The sequence below is a fragment of the Trichoderma virens genome (assembly GCF_000170995.1).
Source record: "Trichoderma virens Gv29-8 chromosome Unknown TRIVIscaffold_5, whole genome shotgun sequence".
NCBI lineage: Eukaryota > Fungi > Ascomycota > Sordariomycetes > Hypocreales > Hypocreaceae > Trichoderma > Trichoderma virens.
Window position 1 is genome coordinate 324,193 of NW_014013744.1, and position 16,527 is coordinate 340,719.

At 46.8% G+C, this 16,527-nt stretch overlaps 5 protein-coding genes across 5 annotated transcripts; 4 read left to right on the forward strand and 1 right to left on the reverse strand.

Moving 5' to 3' along the window:
- Positions 1-1,344: 1,344 nt before the first annotated feature.
- On the forward strand, positions 1,345-4,743 carry TRIVIDRAFT_261 (ankyrin repeat protein; the record flags this gene model as incomplete). Its single annotated transcript, XM_014101928.1, has 2 exons — positions 1,345-2,648; positions 2,748-4,743. Coding segments are annotated over 2 exons (3,300 nt in total), but the record flags the coding sequence as incomplete, so codon positions are not given.
- Positions 4,744-7,509: 2,766 nt separating this feature from the next.
- TRIVIDRAFT_220595 (uncharacterized protein) lies at positions 7,510-8,067 on the forward strand (the record flags this gene model as incomplete). Its single annotated transcript, XM_014102079.1, has 1 exon — positions 7,510-8,067. One exon carries the CDS (start codon positions 7,510-7,512, stop codon positions 8,065-8,067), a length of 558 nt encoding a protein of 185 aa, XP_013957554.1.
- A 1,001-nt stretch (positions 8,068-9,068) lies between these two features.
- On the forward strand, positions 9,069-9,757 carry TRIVIDRAFT_37243 (uncharacterized protein; the record flags this gene model as incomplete). Its single annotated transcript, XM_014102080.1, has 3 exons — positions 9,069-9,166; positions 9,232-9,418; positions 9,479-9,757. Coding segments are annotated over 3 exons (564 nt in total), but the record flags the coding sequence as incomplete, so codon positions are not given.
- A 337-nt stretch (positions 9,758-10,094) lies between these two features.
- Positions 10,095-12,885, reverse strand: TRIVIDRAFT_86831 (uncharacterized protein; the record flags this gene model as incomplete). The annotated part of the gene is made up of 3 exons (XM_014102081.1): positions 10,095-10,921; positions 10,980-11,184; positions 11,241-12,885. The coding sequence occupies 3 exons, from the start codon at positions 12,780-12,782 to the stop codon at positions 10,233-10,235; spliced, it is 2,436 nt and encodes an 811-aa protein (XP_013957556.1).
- Positions 12,886-15,266: 2,381 nt separating this feature from the next.
- On the forward strand, positions 15,267-16,101 carry TRIVIDRAFT_86828 (uncharacterized protein; the record flags this gene model as incomplete). The annotated part of the gene is made up of 3 exons (XM_014102082.1): positions 15,267-15,540; positions 15,638-15,778; positions 15,859-16,101. The coding sequence occupies 3 exons, from the start codon at positions 15,355-15,357 to the stop codon at positions 16,003-16,005; spliced, it is 474 nt and encodes a 157-aa protein (XP_013957557.1).
- Between the last annotated feature and the right edge of the window lie 426 nt (positions 16,102-16,527).

Below are 16,527 nucleotides of genomic sequence, written 5' to 3' on the forward strand. Positions count from 1 at the left end.
CCTCTATCTGCATATATCTACCTATGTACATAAATGAGTCCCGGCCCTGCTATCTGATAAAACGTGTTTATGTTATCCGTATCTGTGCAAGCTTAAGTTTAGGCAATCTGATGCACATCGAGATCGCAGGCTAGCGCCCGTGCAAGCGTGGGAGGTTAGCCTCCTCTCAGACAACAATGGACAGGTTTTTTGTAGCGTAAGTAGGCACAGATACTGTAGCATTGAATCAAGGGGTGTCAGCCGAGATGAGATGATCTCGATATATGACCTGTCGGTAGCTAATCACAGAACCTACGTTATACACATGATCAAACGAGTGGATGACAAAAGTCCAAGGATCGGATAATTGTAGTAATGCCAAGGAGTCCGCATCCGACGCATATGAGAAATGTGTGCTACATACCTAGTAGCTTTCCATTATATTAAGACTTTACCAGAACATAGATAGTAATGCAAAGTAGCACATATATATATGCATCCGGGTATCCGATTTGAGTTGCTGGCCATCAAGATCATGCCCATCTTGTTTATATTTATACACTGGGTTCGTGTCTTCAGCTACTCGCGCTTTAATGATCATTGTATTTCAATTTTATTAATTTTCTGTCATTTACTACGAGTAAGCGTCTCAGTAAGCTTTGTCCCAACTGGTCGGCGAGCTTTATGAATTCCAGATATCATATGAAGAGATTCTCGACCTCCCTGTGTTTTATCAGTTGAGCGCAGCATCCAATCAGAGTTCATACTTAGATCAACAGCTGCCATGAGGTACTACGAAAGCATAACATGTTTCTCAGGCACTTCAATTCTCCAAAGCCTTTCTATTGCATAGAGAGGGCTGGGGAAATTAGATGTGCAGGGGCTGTTATGCCTTCCCGCCCAACATTGTATTACACGCAAGCCCATCATGTGTAATACATTACGAAGCTGAGACATTTCCCATTGCTTTTTCTCGTAGCTCACCAGCTGAAATGTAAGGGATGGAGATGATTGGAAGGAAGTGGACGAGGCTGCGTTCGGTGACCAGGGTCAACTGCATGGACAAGGATCGATGGACTCTCAGCTCTGCTTTGTGAGCGAAATGTGGCTGTTAAATGCTCGGAAGCTGGCCGCACAACAATCGCGTGCATTTTTATCAATTTATAATTCTCATAAATCATTTTTAGATTATCCAAACATTATATAACAGTCGGGAACATGCCCAAATGTGTGTTGCCCAGCTCTTCTTCAACCAAACATTCCACATATTCAACTTCAACTCACAAACGTACTTCTCTACTTAGAAGTTTGCTTTCGTTTTGCTCTAAAAGCCATAATCTAGTCATAATGGCATATGTATTCTTTCTTCTTATTTATGCTACCTTCATAGCCGTCGTCAAGGCCGATGGCCTTTCCGATATCTCCAACAACTTAGCATCGGACCTAGGTCCTCTCCTAGCGCTTTTTGGAGATGAAATAACGCGCCAATATCTCAGCGAAAGTATCGGTTTCCTGGATTATTTCATTTTCGCCATGGCCCCTATAGGCATCATTGCCACAATCACGGCTGCTATTCGTATATGCGGAAGCTCAGCACTTAGAGCCTTCATTGGGAGAGCTCAGGAAGGAGACGGTACTACTGAAGCTGAGCTATGTACATCAACAAGCGCCGACGTTTGCGAATTATTTAATAAAAGCGGTATCGCCAGAGTTCTCGGTCGGCCTGATATTGTTGAGCTCATATACACACCTGATGATCCGAAAGATGAAAGATTTCACATATTCACCAAATATTTAGATCGGCCTGTTCGTCATTATTGGGAAAAAAATCAATTCTCCGGAAGCGGTCACGCCCTTTTCAGCAAGATATTCTTCTCGTCTGATGAATCTACTGAATTTGCTCCAAAGCCAAACCTCTCTCTCAATGTGGGAGTCAGAAGACGACCAGATTGGATCTTTTATGTTGTCGCTATCGTTGGCTTTATTCTACAAGCTGGTATTCTTGTGTTTGCCGGTACTGCTGTGTTGCTCCTTGGATGGAACATTCACGAATCGGACGGCGAAGTTATTACCCAGAACTATGCTCCCGGAATATTTATTGTGGGTACCATTGTTTTATGTTCGGGTGTATGGGGTTGTGCGACATTGATCGGACAAACAACAACTGAGATGTATTATCAACGGAAGTCTAAATCATCTCCTGATGTGTTATACTGGATTCAACCAGGGCCCCAAGTTATTGGTGACCAGTTTTTCTACCCTTTCGCATATTCCGATGCAAATAAAGTCGAACAGCGCAATAGAATTTGGATGTCATCAACGCAAAGTTCCAATAGGAAGAAATCGGAGGTTCTCGCATTTATCGCCGTTTTGCTTGTGTTATTTGGCTATGTTGGTCAATTCATCGGCCTCCGAGGACTGAATGCATGGATCTCAATTGCCCAGCTAGCAATTACCCTATTTATGAGCATCCTACGCAGCATTTTGCGCATGGATCGCTTGGATAAGAATGATAACTGCTTAGATGGGCGGCGCGATTTGGTTGCCGGCCATGAGCTTGACTGGTTAGCCTTCAATATCGCAGGACTGGAATTCCAACAGAGGCAAGAACGCCTAAAATCAAATCAATTACCAAAGGAAGACAAATCACAAGAGTATCAGGAGAAGCTGTGCTGGTATGTGACAGGACAGTGTGGAGAGACGCCTGCATCGGAGAGCACTGAGTCTGCACGCCATACCATTAACGCTGTATGGCTCACAACCTTAAGCCAACAGCTACTCAAAAATCGCATTCGTCTTGCCAATCTTACTGGTCATCTTGATAATTCGGAAGAAGCGAAAAGAATCACGCACTGGAAAGATGAGAGTATCAGAGTCCGTACCAAAGCTCGAAGTCTTAAAGCAGCTCTTTGTGGCGCGGCAGCAGCTTTATTGAGAGACCAGACATCAAAAGATGAAGTTCATTTAAGATTGGTATCAGGACTCTCTTACGGTGACACCAATGACAAAAACAGCGTTGTTACTATCGAGATGGAACCGCCGAAGGGTCTCAATCAAATCAACTGGACTCTCGACTCTTCCAAACTTGAAGCGGTTTTAGGACTTTGGCTATGGTCAATAGTCAGCAAAGACTACGAATCTTACAAAAGGCTGAAAGACAGTAGCGATAGTACGAATCCTCGATCTGAAAAGCCTACTGCAAAGATATTCAGAGTTGTGTCTGCTTGCACTGAAGAGCAAGGCTGGGATGACTCTGTGGATGCAGATATGAGCATATGGTTGGGTTCAAGAGATCTGAATATTACCCAACAGACGTTGGACTTAAATGCAGGACTAAATCACGTATATAGCCTTGCTGATACCTGGACTGAGATGCCTGACACTCCAGAAATCTGGGAATACGACCTGACACCAGAGGTATCGAAAAAACCAGTACAAAGAATTTGTGGGTGGAATCTCATATACGACGCCTTCAGGGGAAATAATTCTGGGACAAGAAGCCATGATACTACTATTATTCAAGGGAGAGTGAAGGTCAAAGGTTTTCCGGTGAAGGACACTGGAAACTCCTTACTTGAAATATGTGCTCAAGAGCTCTTCGTTGCTTTTATGCTTTCTATGAAGAACCAGGGATTTCGAGAGTTCAGTGAACTGTCCGTTAATGAGTTGGCGGGCAATGTTCGCCTAGAAAATCCTCTCGTTTCAGCTCTTACCGAGTGTTTCACAGGCCATTCATTGGGGACATATTCAGACGCTATATCCTGCTTAATTCCGATACTGAGATCTGATGTTACTTCCAATCGAGAACAACTGTTGTCGGCATTAGCCCAGGCGGCAACAAAATACAGACGGGACGGAAGATGGGAAGGCGCAGAAATTATTTTGCGTTGGGGTTGTCACTACTATTGCTTATTGAGCCAGAGAAGCGCAGATAAAGCTAGCCTTTTTACGGAATTGCTTCGAGAACTTGGTGAACTATACCGTTGGTCACTTGCTCAGGGACAAAATAGCGACAGACAAGATTTTGGCAAAAATGGCATTCAATGGATGAGAGAGAACTTCGGTAATGCTCCGAATGAGTCAATTCAAGCTGCAATAGTGTTGGATTATGAGGAAGTAGTGAAAGAAATAACTGGAAAAGATCTACAAGATCTATCCATGCTCAAATATACCTCGGCTGTCGCGTCACGGAAGAGAGGCCAATCTCTAGTCTTACTATGCCTCATGACGTCCAGACGAGACATCAACTCTTCCGAATTTAGCCACGTCCTTCCGTTTGCTGCTCGAAATGGCTGGCATGAAGTGGTTTCCGCTCTTCTTGAAATGAAAGCGAACCCAAATAGCCAAGATAGCGACGGCAGAACTGCAGCGTCGCATTGTGCCGAACTGGGTCGACAAGAGCTCTTGCAACGATTAATCGCCAAGGGTGCTGACCTTGATCTTGCCGATAAACGTGATATGACGCCTTTAGACTACACTGCCAAGAATGGGCGCAAGGATGTCCTGAAACTCCTGATGAAAATTGATTCATTAGACTTGAATAGGAAAATGTATAATGGCAGGAGCGCTCTGTGGCTTGCAATTGACCAACATCATGTCAAGGTGATGAAAGAATTGCTGGACAACGGAGCCAATGTCAACGAAAAAGATGATCACGGGTTCTGGCCGCTGCAAATGGCCGTAAAGAGAGGCCACGAAGACGCGGTGGAGCTGCTCCTCAGTCAACGTTCAATAATAGCATGGCGGAACGCCGCACGCGATTCCTTATTATGGGCATCCTGGAGAGGTTATGCAGATATCATGCGGTTGCTTTTAAAGAAGGGTTCTGAATCCGGGTCATCGGATGCCTTTGGACCGGATCGTATAAGGGAGGAAGTAGAGGACTTACTGAAAATGCATGCTGATAACGCCAAGTATATACCACCTCTTCGAAACCACAGTGATGGATTTTTCTCAACGACGGATATTCGTCCTCCTTCATTACCTACTGTGAAAGACATGCAGCATATTCAGTTTGACCCCCCTCACTCATCAACACCTCAGCTGATGATTGGAATCAGTGCCCTAAATATGAAAAGCGATTCTCACATTGACACACACTGGGAGGCAAATTCTGTGCTCCAAACAGGGTTTTCCCTAGTCCGGAAACGGTATCAAGAGGCTGAAATGTTTGGCAAGCCAGTGCGTTCTGCTAGTGCTGTCTGGCTTGAATTTGGCGCAGAGGATAAGAATTTCCAAGGTAAGAGGAAAAGAAAGGATATCGCTATGCCACTTCAAATGACTAATTCACTGATATATTGACATGATAGTTGGCCAATTCCCCGTATCGCAGCATTCCAGCAGCATTATTCGCATTCCCTTCCAGGACAAGTTCGACAAGGCGCCACATATTGTCGTATGGCTTAACGGGTTATACCTTCCCAATATTGGGAAAATTGGTTGGCATATTAATGCTAAATATGTCTATGCTACTGGATCTGACTTCCACTTTACGATTGAGCCAGCAGATGAGGGTTCCGAGAATCAGCTCAGTGTATCATGGTTAGCTTATCCGTCCGAGAGTACGGATGTCAAAAGTGGCAGCGATTTCATCGATACTAGACCACTGCTTGGTTTGGCTCAGGAAAAACGAGTGGATTTTGTTACGAGACTTAGGAGAACGCCTCGAGTGTTTTTGGCGCTCAGTGGGTTTGCCATGCAATCCAGCCAAGAAGTGGATATCGAAGTAAAAGTTAACAGGTCAGATCCTTCGGGATTTTCTTGGACTGGTAATTCGCCTTCTGGCATTTCTATAGATAAGATTTATGTGAATTGGGTGGCATTTGGCTGATATAGTGAGTAGAGGCAGCGGCATCAAGTTGGAGGGTGGATAAGAAATTGGGAGAATCGGGCAGAAGTTTGAAATGCAATATGTGCATTCCAGATAATACAAGATGCACTCCAACAATAATATATTGATGTTAAATCAAATGCGCAACTATATCTCTTCGTCGTCACAAAGTAAACCTAACAATTGATGTTAGCATCGCCTGCCCCTTTAGAACATATAGTTAGATTAGAGTTTAAGCAAGAGAGGCATACATAAGTCTCATCCTACGAGCTTATGCCTAAGCAGTTGGAAGCTTTAACAAATAAATATTTTTCATTGTATCACAAGTGTAAAATTACAGCCTGACCACACCATTATTAGGTCTATTTAGGGAAGTCCGTCACCTTGGATGCATCATCTATACTTCTAGCTCGCTCCTCGAGCCTTCTAAGTATGCTTGCTCCAAAAATCATCCCGTTTCTTTGAACATCAGGTTAAGGATGGCGAAAGATATGAATGCGATCCCCGTTCCTTCCAAATAAAATGTCATCGGAGAAGAGCCATGACTTCAAGCTCTATGGCCTTTCTTACAATGCAATTGAAAACTATGCTTGCTTTAGAATGGACGGCGGTAGCGATTATACCCAAGTTCCTGCGACCAGCCAACTTCATCTATTATAGACTTACAGCCGCGAGGCGAGACCTTTCCCATTCACGGTTCTTCGAGCCCATTGACAGAGCCATGGGATTTGGAAACCAGTGGCCGTTATCTACTGCATCGCTGGCCGAAGATAATCGCGCGTTATACAAACGGGAGTGCTGTTCAGGATGATGGTCATATGGCAGAAGATAGAATTGCATCATCCAAACGTTCGGTCCAAAACGCAGGCCCGTAGGCAAGACAAAGAGATATTCCTGAGAGATTTTCTTCAAAGAGCGATTGCGAGATCCGTAATGCACCGCTACCCTCAGATGTCAACTCCAGAACAGTTCCATCAACGCACCGAGCTCCTTTTGAAGCCAGATAAACTATAATGTCATTTGCACTGAGGACGGGAAGTATGTTAGTTTTGACTATTTTTTGGAATTTGATTCATCGATGTCCCTCCTGGCCTCCGGTGTAGTTCATAGTAACCAGGCCCCAGAAACCATCGGAAAATACAAAATAGTTGTTCCCAAGAGCGTCTGCGAAGGGAGAACCCAAATCTTTGGGCAATTGAATTCTTTGACAAATCCACCGCATGAAGAATAATAGCGTATGTTTGATACAGCGAGTGACGGACAAGTGACATACCGAAAAAGTCTTCATTAAAACCAATGCTCCCTCCCCGCCTATGACTTTCAAGGTATCTACTGACTTATCCTCGACCAATACTATCCACGCATTTCGCATGATTGGTTGGGTCGCCTCAAACTCCGCACAAGAAGCATGAACAGAAAGCAGCTAATCATCTCGGAGAGGAACGGAAATGTTTATATAATGCCTCCGATCAAGTTCGTTGATCAGCAATCGGGGTTAGTCACACGAGATCATGTCAGTCTCGAATCAATAAACTCTTATTCATTCTTTTATATGGCATACCTCGGTTGCTCCGGGTATCCGGTCACGAATCCATTTAAATGCTGGGCCTGGTCATTGGCATTTCAAGTTGATCGGGACAGCTCCTATCATCAGCACAGCAACAGCTACAACACAGCACGCGCACAAATCAACCTTCATTATGTCGGACTTCCTTAACAACGGGCTATTCCCGTCTATTGATGCCTCTACTCTCAATGACGTGACCGCCGAGGAACGGTCCAGCGCCATCGACTTCGTCAATCGCAATAACTTCGTGTTTGAAGAGTTCAACGTGGACAAAGTAATGTCTACCTTTCTCCCAGAAGCTGCCGTGCACCACATTGGCGGCACATTCCGTGGTGAGGCTGAGAGAAGAAAGTTTCTCGAGACATTCTATGCAAAGATCTTCATTCCCGGTATTAGTCGGAACGCAATGAATCACGTGGTAGACCGTGATGGCGATGGCGTCATGGTCAGGTATCAGATGCACTTGGTCAGGTATGCCTGGCCTAGTGATATTAGGGGTATTGCCGCCGGCGAGGACCTTTTGAGCAATGACGGGCTGCCGTCTACTTGGTACTTTGGAGCTGTCATTGATCGTCTGAGAATGACATCCGAGGGCTGGAAACTATTTGAGCGATACCTTGGTCCTGCGTTTAGGGATAAAAGGCTCGAAATTTCCAACGATCCCAAGGCACTCAAGGAATTACCCGTCTAGATGGGGCTTCAATATGTATAGTATCAAATATGTATATATATGTATGTATGCTGCTGGGCCTTACAGTGGTGCCAAATCTAGGATTCTACAGAGAATAGAGCATGAATTTGTCACCCGGACCGTGTGTTGGCCACGGGATGGATATTATCTCTATCGTAATCGTGCCAAAGCAGACCGTACTAGGAGAGAGCGTCTACCACTCGGAATGTGACATAAGCGCGCCGGTGGGCTCTGTTCAAGGATTGTCCACCACCTTCTCACCGGGTAACATGAGATCTATTGATGGGAATAATCACGTTTGCGAAGTAGATGCGATACTCGAGACTCGTAAAGAAATGTTGACAGTATAACAGGCTGAAGGTTGCTGTATTCACTTACAATCCGGTGAGGATTGAGGGACCTCCGGGCTCTTGTGTAATCCATGTCGCTGGCTTCTGACCCGTCTTGAAATATATCGGATTGGAAGACGAGTTATGAAAATCAGTCTATCTGGTCAAAGATAGCAATACTCCAAGATCAAAAGTATAGACTTAAATGTTACTCATATACAAAGGCAGGTTCGTTTAATACGAAAAGAAAGAATTCCAGATACCGATCGAGGGCGTGCTCCGGGAACCGATAGACACATAGGAGTTAGATACGCCTACCAGAAGACACAAAAATCGATGGAGGGTAAATTCGGCGCAAATTGAGACTCCAGGGCGTGGGACGCTTTACATGGCTTGACAGAGGCGACAAGATGCACTTCAACATTAGCTCTGAACAGCGGAAATAAGCATAACGCTAGGGTGCAACCGCGCCCGTCTTAGAGGTGGAGGCGCAGCCACTTCCAGTTAAGATGACCACGAACTTTCGCGAACGAAGTTAACTCCTCTATCGTCTCGTCTATCAGCACGCTATGGCAGATTCAAGAGGCCAGAGGGTGATTCGCAGGTAAGCAAAATATAAACAAATGTCTTGACAACCATACCTCTCCTAGCTTTGGTATATCCATGAACTAATCTACCTCTGTCCCCAGGAAAATGGCCGTGCTTGGGGATGAAGGCTGCGGCAAGACCAGCTTCCTGGCATTTGCTGGAGTCGGCCGTGTGGCGGACCCGTCTGAGCGTTATGTTAGTCTCACACATTTGAGCACTCACATCTGGTACTAATGACTTGAAAGAGGCCCAAGCAATATTGCAATGTTATAGACTACGTAGTAAACGGCAAGAAGGTGTCGTTTACAGTATTCGATGGCGATTTTGACGAAGATTTCCCAAACTTACGACTGCTAGAGTGTTCCCTGGCCGATGTACTACTAATATGTTTCTCGATTGACTGTCCTAATTTCCTTACAAATATTAAAAGCAGGGTTCGATCCTCTCCAGCCATACACTTTAGATTCCATCACTAACATCTATAATGAACGCAGTGCGGTAGATACGCAGCCCGCTTAAAGGACGGTGTCCCTATTATCCTTGTTGGTCTCAAGGCCGATCTTCGAAAAGATGATACCTCTGAGGCGAAATTGAGCCAGCAAGCTCAAATGCTCGTCCAGTTTAATGATGGATTAGCGGCCGCACATGAAATTGGGGCCAAGAGCTACCTAGAATGCTCCAGCGTAACCGGCCAGGGCGTGAGAGAGGTGTTGGAGACTGCCGCAATTTTGTCACTGGAGAAGAGGAAAACGCATAGTTGTTTTATATTATAATAGCAATGATATGGGCGTGTCAGTTTATTTTATCCCGGTTGGCATTTCCTTTTTTTGCGTCGCTCAGTGGATTTTCATTTCGCTCGATTAAATCGACTGGATTGCTATAGTAGATCTATGACGGTTAGACAATGCAGTCTCCGTCTTGTTCCTTGGGTTTTTACTTATGTGTTTGATTCGACTGTACATGTGCGTACGATATACTGTAGTTATAAGTAAGATCCTGCGGTAGTCTTCGAAACTCTTCATGATGCGGGCTACGGCTTTATCGAAACTATACAAACCCGTTCTATCAATTTGTTGATTAAATGAGTACGAATAAGGATAGAATCAAGATACTTTCTAACAGAATCTTTTGTATTGTATTATTTGTGTATAAATTGCAGCCTGACCACACCATTATTGGTCTATTAGAGAAATCCGTCACTCTAACTGCATAGAATCTTCCACATTTCTAGCTCACCCCCGGAGCCTTCTAATGCTTGCTCCACAACCCATTTCGCTTCCATGTCCAATTGGTCAAATACTCTGGGTCCATACCTCTCTCAAACGCCTCATTTCGAGCTTCAATCTGGGCATTCAACATGTCCTGTCGAGCAGCTGCACCCCGGTTATGTAGGTGTGGCATACGGTCGATGGCATCGATGGCCAAGCTGAATCGATCTGTCTGGTTGCGAATGGCCAACTCTAGAGGGGTGTCGATATTGCCCTTCTCTTTGTATCCACGGACATGGATGTTCTGGCTTCCCGGTCGCTTATATGTCAAGCGGTGCACCATCCAAGGGTAGCTGTGGAAGTTGAAGATGATGGGTGTGTCAGCTGTGAACAGGCTGATCCAGTCGTTATCGCTGAGACCATGAGGATGCTCGCTTGGGTGAATCAGCTTGAACAAGTCCACACAGTTGACATAGCGGATCTTGAGCTCTGGGAAGTGCTGAAGGAGCAGGTCGATGGCGGCCAATGTCTCGTGAGTGCTGATGTCACCACACGAAGCCATGACCAGATCGGGGTCCTGTCCAATATCGGTGCTGAACTTTGGCCAGATACCAATACCCTTTGTGCAGTGTGCAATGGCATCGTCCATGTCGAGATATTGAAGATGATCTTGCTTATCGGATACGACGACGTTGACGTAATTTGAGGATCGAAGACAGTGGTCCATGACTGCAGCCAACACGTTAGCAATGCTCACTTGTACGAAGTAGTAATTGAGTTCTCTTACCGGAAAGCAGGCAGTTTCCATCAGGAGGGAGATAGATTCGAACAACTTCGGGGCTCTTGTTGGCAACAACATCAAGGAAGCCGGGGTCTTGGTGAGTAAAGCCGTTGTGGTCCTGTCTCCAAACAACAGATGTCAGGAGGATATTGAGGGAGGCGACTCTAACACGCCACTCCACCTCGAGACACTTTTCGAGCCACTTGCAGTGCTATTGATCGCTGTTAGCAATCACAAAGATAGATATCACGACTCTGTTTCACTCACCTGGTTGACCATGGAGTCAATGATGTGGATGAACGGCTCGTAGCTGTTCAGCAGACCGTGGCGGCCACTCAAGATGTAGCCCTCCAACCAACCCTCGCAGGTGTGCTCAGACAGCATTTCCATAACCCTGCCTGCTGGGGCGAGATTGCCACCATTCTCATCCTCCTCGAAATACTCGCCCATCCAAACCTTCTTGCCCACTTCGTAGACAGCAGACAGTTTATTTGACTCGGTCTCGTCGGGGCCGAACAGTCGGAAGTTGTGAGGGTTTGCCGCAACAACGTCTCGCAAAAAGACTCCCAGTCTCTTCATACTAGCGTCCATAATGGCGCCAGAGTTCTCAACCTTGACACCGTACTTCTTGAAGTCGGGCATATTAAGGGGCTTCCTAAGAACTCCGCCATTGGCGACAGGGTTGGCACTCATACGACGGTTGCCCTCCGGGGTAAGAGCAGTCAGTGAGGCGATGGGCTTTCCACTCTCGTCGAACAGCCTGTCGGGTTCATAGCTGCGCATCCAGTCCTCGAGGATCTTGAGATGCTCTGGATTTGTCGAAGGATCAGTAATGGGAACCTGGTGTGCTCTCCAGAAGCCTCCGAGGTAGTTGCCGTCCACCTTGCGGGGTGCAGTCCAGCCCTTTGGCGTTCGGAGGACAATCATGGGCCACAGTGGCCGAGTGGCCTTTCCGCTCTCGCGGGCCTCTTTCTGGTAGCGCCTGATCTCATTGACGCAGTGCTCAAGCGTTGCAGCCATGGCCTGGTGCATGGTATCGATATCATCTCCTTCCACAAAGTAAGGAGTCCATCCGTAACCAAGGAACAGGTTCTTCAGCTCCTCGTGCGAGACTCTGGCCAAGATTGTCGGGTTGTTAATCTTGTAGCCGTTGAGATGCAAAACAGGGAGAACAGCACCATCGGTGATGGGGTTGAGGAACTTGTTGCTATGCCAAGCAGTAGCCAAGGGACCAGTCTCTGCTTCACCATCACCCACCATGGTCACAGCAATGAGCTCAGGATAGTCGTACACAGATCCGAAGGCATGAGAAAGAGAGTATCCGAGTTCTCCTCCTTCATGGATAGAGCCTGGGGTTTCGGGGGTTGCGTGGGATCCAACACCACCGGGGAAAGAGAAATACTTGAAGAATTTCTGGAGACCCTCAATATCTTGTGACTTGTCTGGGTAGACTTCGGAGTAGACGCCTTCGAGATAGGATTGCGAAAGAACGGCCGGAGCACCGTGACCGGGGCCGGAGACGAAATAGGCATCCAGATCGTACTTCTTGATAAGACGGTTGAAGTGCATATATGTGAAGATTTGGCCGGGAGCTGAACCAAAGTGTCCAAGAAGGCGGGCTTTCAAATGCTCCTTCTTGAGGGGCTCGCGAAGGAGAGGGTTGTCTCTCAGGTAAATCATACCCAGAGAAAGGTAGCAGCTGGCTTTGAAAAAGTCATTGTATTGCTTGATTTCCTCGTCAGACAGGGGTGTGCCCTGGACGGTTGAGCGGGCTTGGCCAAATGCCCGAATGGACTGAACGTCGGCCATTGTTGTCAGGTTGATTTGATTGTATGTTCTGAAGAAGGGAGTTGTCCGCAGACATAAGGACGAAGAGCTATGGAATGCGAAGCGTAGCTCTTGGTTATATACGAGACAAGAGCGGCTGGGTGTCTATAGCTTCCCGCCGAGTCGGGAGCTTGTTAAAGCCGTTGCAAGGGTAAGCTGCAGACGATTTCGATCTCTTGCCACTTCCGTATAGTCGCGGATGGTCTAGAGTCGATGGAGGCCCGTGTACAGCACAGCTAAAGAAGCTTGACCCAACAGATAGAAAGTCCAGGACCAATCAGTGAAGCAGTCGGTAAGAGCAGCAATGCAAACAAAGCACTATCTGCAGCTGTGATTGACTAGGGGGGAACAGCAAGACTGGCTATCGTGCGATGTTGCAATCGAACGAGCGCAGCAGGATGCAGCTTGCCAGATGCATGTGTGAGCGCTGCATGCGGTCCGACCAATGGCCCTGGGGAAAGCTCCATGACGTCTGAGAGATTGGCGAAGCTGATTCGACCACGCCGGGCCGTGGTTCGCTGATAGAGTTCTGCGGGCATTGTAGAGGTTGTCTGATGGAAAAGTTGGGCGCACCCTCGCATCACCATCTGGCGTGATCTATACGTCACTACTCGGACCACCGCGCCCGGAATAGGCCCGCGAGCCCGCCAGAGCTGCAGATGCAGTGCCTAAGCGGCGGGGGCGGGGGTGACGAGGAGGGGCCAAGGGGGCCAAGGGGGCCTAGGGAGCCTACAGTACAGCGGCGAAACACCACTGAAGACGCGGAATTTGGGGGGCTCCGCTAGCATGTGGTAGGCCTGTCTATCTGCCATCGGCGATCGCCTTATTCCTTGGGCAACATTGATCACGAAATCAATATTGACCAGGGCCAAGATGCCTAAATTGTATACACAATCGCCTGCGTTGCTGATGGCTTGATTGGGTCGGTTGGCTGACATGTGAGACCGGCCCGTTGACGGTGACAGCTTGACGGCAGGAAATTCTACGAGCTCCGTGTATCGTCGGCGAACAGCAACAGGGTTGGCTCCGTTACACGTTACATCCAGATCACACTCATATTGGCTGATATCATACCCAATATTTTTTTTTTTCTTGCCGAGGCCGGAGGCATTAGCCAAGTAGCCTAGAAGTAGGTTTTACTGTGAAGGAATTCGCCTCGAGCCAAAAGGATGAAGGAATTAGCTTTGGGAGCTCCCCTTCGTGGCAATTGCTAGAGCAGCATCAACCTGCGTGGCGTCTCTTTCTCCTCAAAGCCATTTTACCTTAGCATTGTCCTCTCACAGAGACGCTCACTGATTGTCCATGGCTTGTCCAACCCGCCGCAGGCAGACGCACAGATGCTACACAAATGCTACTTCCTGACGTAACGATGCTCATCACGAGGACAGCAGCCTGTGCCATGGTAAAAAGGCAGTAAAAGGCCCTTGAAAGGGGCGTTATAAGTCCCGCCTTTTCTGTCTCAACCTTGGTGACAACATTATTTCGACAACCACCACGCTTGAACAATTGCAACAAGCCACCGAATCAATCAAAAAACATCAAACAAGACAATCGGCATCAATTCAACATCGAGCACTTGTCGAGCGCAATGATGCCGCAGCACAGGCCAGAGACGCCACAGCCCGAAGCTCCTCTTCCCACCGAGCCTGATACCAGCGAAGGCGATGGCACTGCGGATTACTGAGGGGCAACTCAAGCTCAAACTTTGATGACGACAGAGCCGCTCGGGAATGAGAAAATACGAACGAGCCCTGAGTGGACTCGAGAGCGGCGTCGAACATGACGGTTGCGGAAACGAACTGAGGGAACTAGATTGAATAGACATGCCCAGAGATGATTCATGAAGGAAACGTCTATGAAGCGCATGTCTTTTTGGCTTTCTTTTTTACGGCCGATTACACGATACGCCGATTACATATACACTTGCCCCCGCCACTGCCCAAAGAGCGCGACTCTGTGGGTGTGACGACGTTATCAGAATGAAGGAAGAATGGAATTGAGCAAGCGATGTACATTATTTTTATTTTTATTTGATTGAGAAATTTCATTGGATTCGAATTTGCTTTCCAGGGTCGTTTCATTTTCATAGTTGGGATTTGTGAGTGAGCTGTCAAAGAGTTCAATTCTTGATTCATTGGTCTAGGTTATTAACCTCTTTGGCATCTCTACAAGAAATAGATTGCGCTCATCAACATTGATGTAAAAATGCTTCCATGCATGATGAATGATGAATAAAGAATTTTTTACAGAATAAATTTCGACGCACTATCCTTTCTTTCCCCTGACATCGGATCTTCTTTGGACGCGCACAAAGTCAATTCCAGTATCGTCGCCAGTGTGGATGCTGTCCCTCACACGTCATCGGTGGCTACCACTTCGGAGCTCGGGATCTCAGCTGCATATAGAAAAGTTCGAATGCATCGTGAAGATTCTTCATTTCATCATCTTCTTCAACCTTGAATGTGACATTGATACTTTTTGAGATCGATATATAATTGATATATATTGAAGGTTCATCATAATTAAAACACCACAGCCTTCAGTCATCAACACCATGGACCCCTCACAACAACCATCAAGCAGTCAAGCTGCCGGAGGGCCTCCGACGCTCTCACCCGAAGCCATCGCGTTTGCTGGGAGAATGTACGATTCTGCTAGAAGAGGCGAAGTCGCTGTTTTTGAACAGGCACTTCCAGCTGGACTGCCTGCGAACATGACAAATGAAAAAGGGGACACACTGGTAAGGCAGACCCAAGCAGCGCTGCCTAGCTGGCCTGCAGTCATGAGGCCTTGAGACCAATTCATTTTTGCATATATGGCTCACATTTCTTTTCAAGCTCATGCTCGCCGCATATCACGGACACGCAGAGCTAGTGAAGCTGCTGATACAACACGGGGCTGACCCAAACCGCGTCAACGACAGAGGGCAGAGTCCCCTCGCCGGAGCCGTGTTTAAGAAGGAGGATGAGGTTATCGATGTACGTACCTCTTCATTTTTCTCTTTTCTAACGACAATTCACTCGCGTTTTGGAACTATGTATTAATACGAGGTAAATAGGCGCTGTTAGAAGGTGGTGCAGACCCTGATTATGGCAAACCGACTGCGATGGAGTGCGTGACCATGTTTAATCAGGAAGATATATGGAAGGCCAAGTTTGAGGCTGCTCCTGGAAGGGGCAAGGGAAAGCCGCCTGCCTTGGATTGATAATAGTCGTGATGTGGTAGTTTGTTTGGATGGATGTTCGATGTAATTTGATGTAGGTTAGTTGTTTAATACCAGAAGCGTGATGCTTTTTTGATTGAGATTGGTGATGTCGCCACCGTGGATGTGAAGCCAACTACATGGATCTTGGAAGTTGTGTTGCAAGCGAGTTGATACCGACATCAATACGGCCAAAATATACATAATGAGTTATTCAGAATACATCAAGATAAGATATTTAACAGATTAAAAAATAATGAATTTTTTATAATTATTCCAATGGTATTATATCCATCCCTTTATAATTCCGTCTCTCAAAACCCATGGCGGGGTTACTCTTCTCGTGGATTCTTCTAGTGCCTAAAGGGGTTGGAGGGGCTCCTCTGGTTGACCCCTGGTCCGTGCACCCAAATTCACTGTCAAGGCTGCAACAATTTTCCGGAGCTCGACAGCTTCGCACCGAGACGAAAAGACGCCGCATTGCCCCTTTAATCCGCCCAAGGCCACCGCCTCGCAACCTCTCCG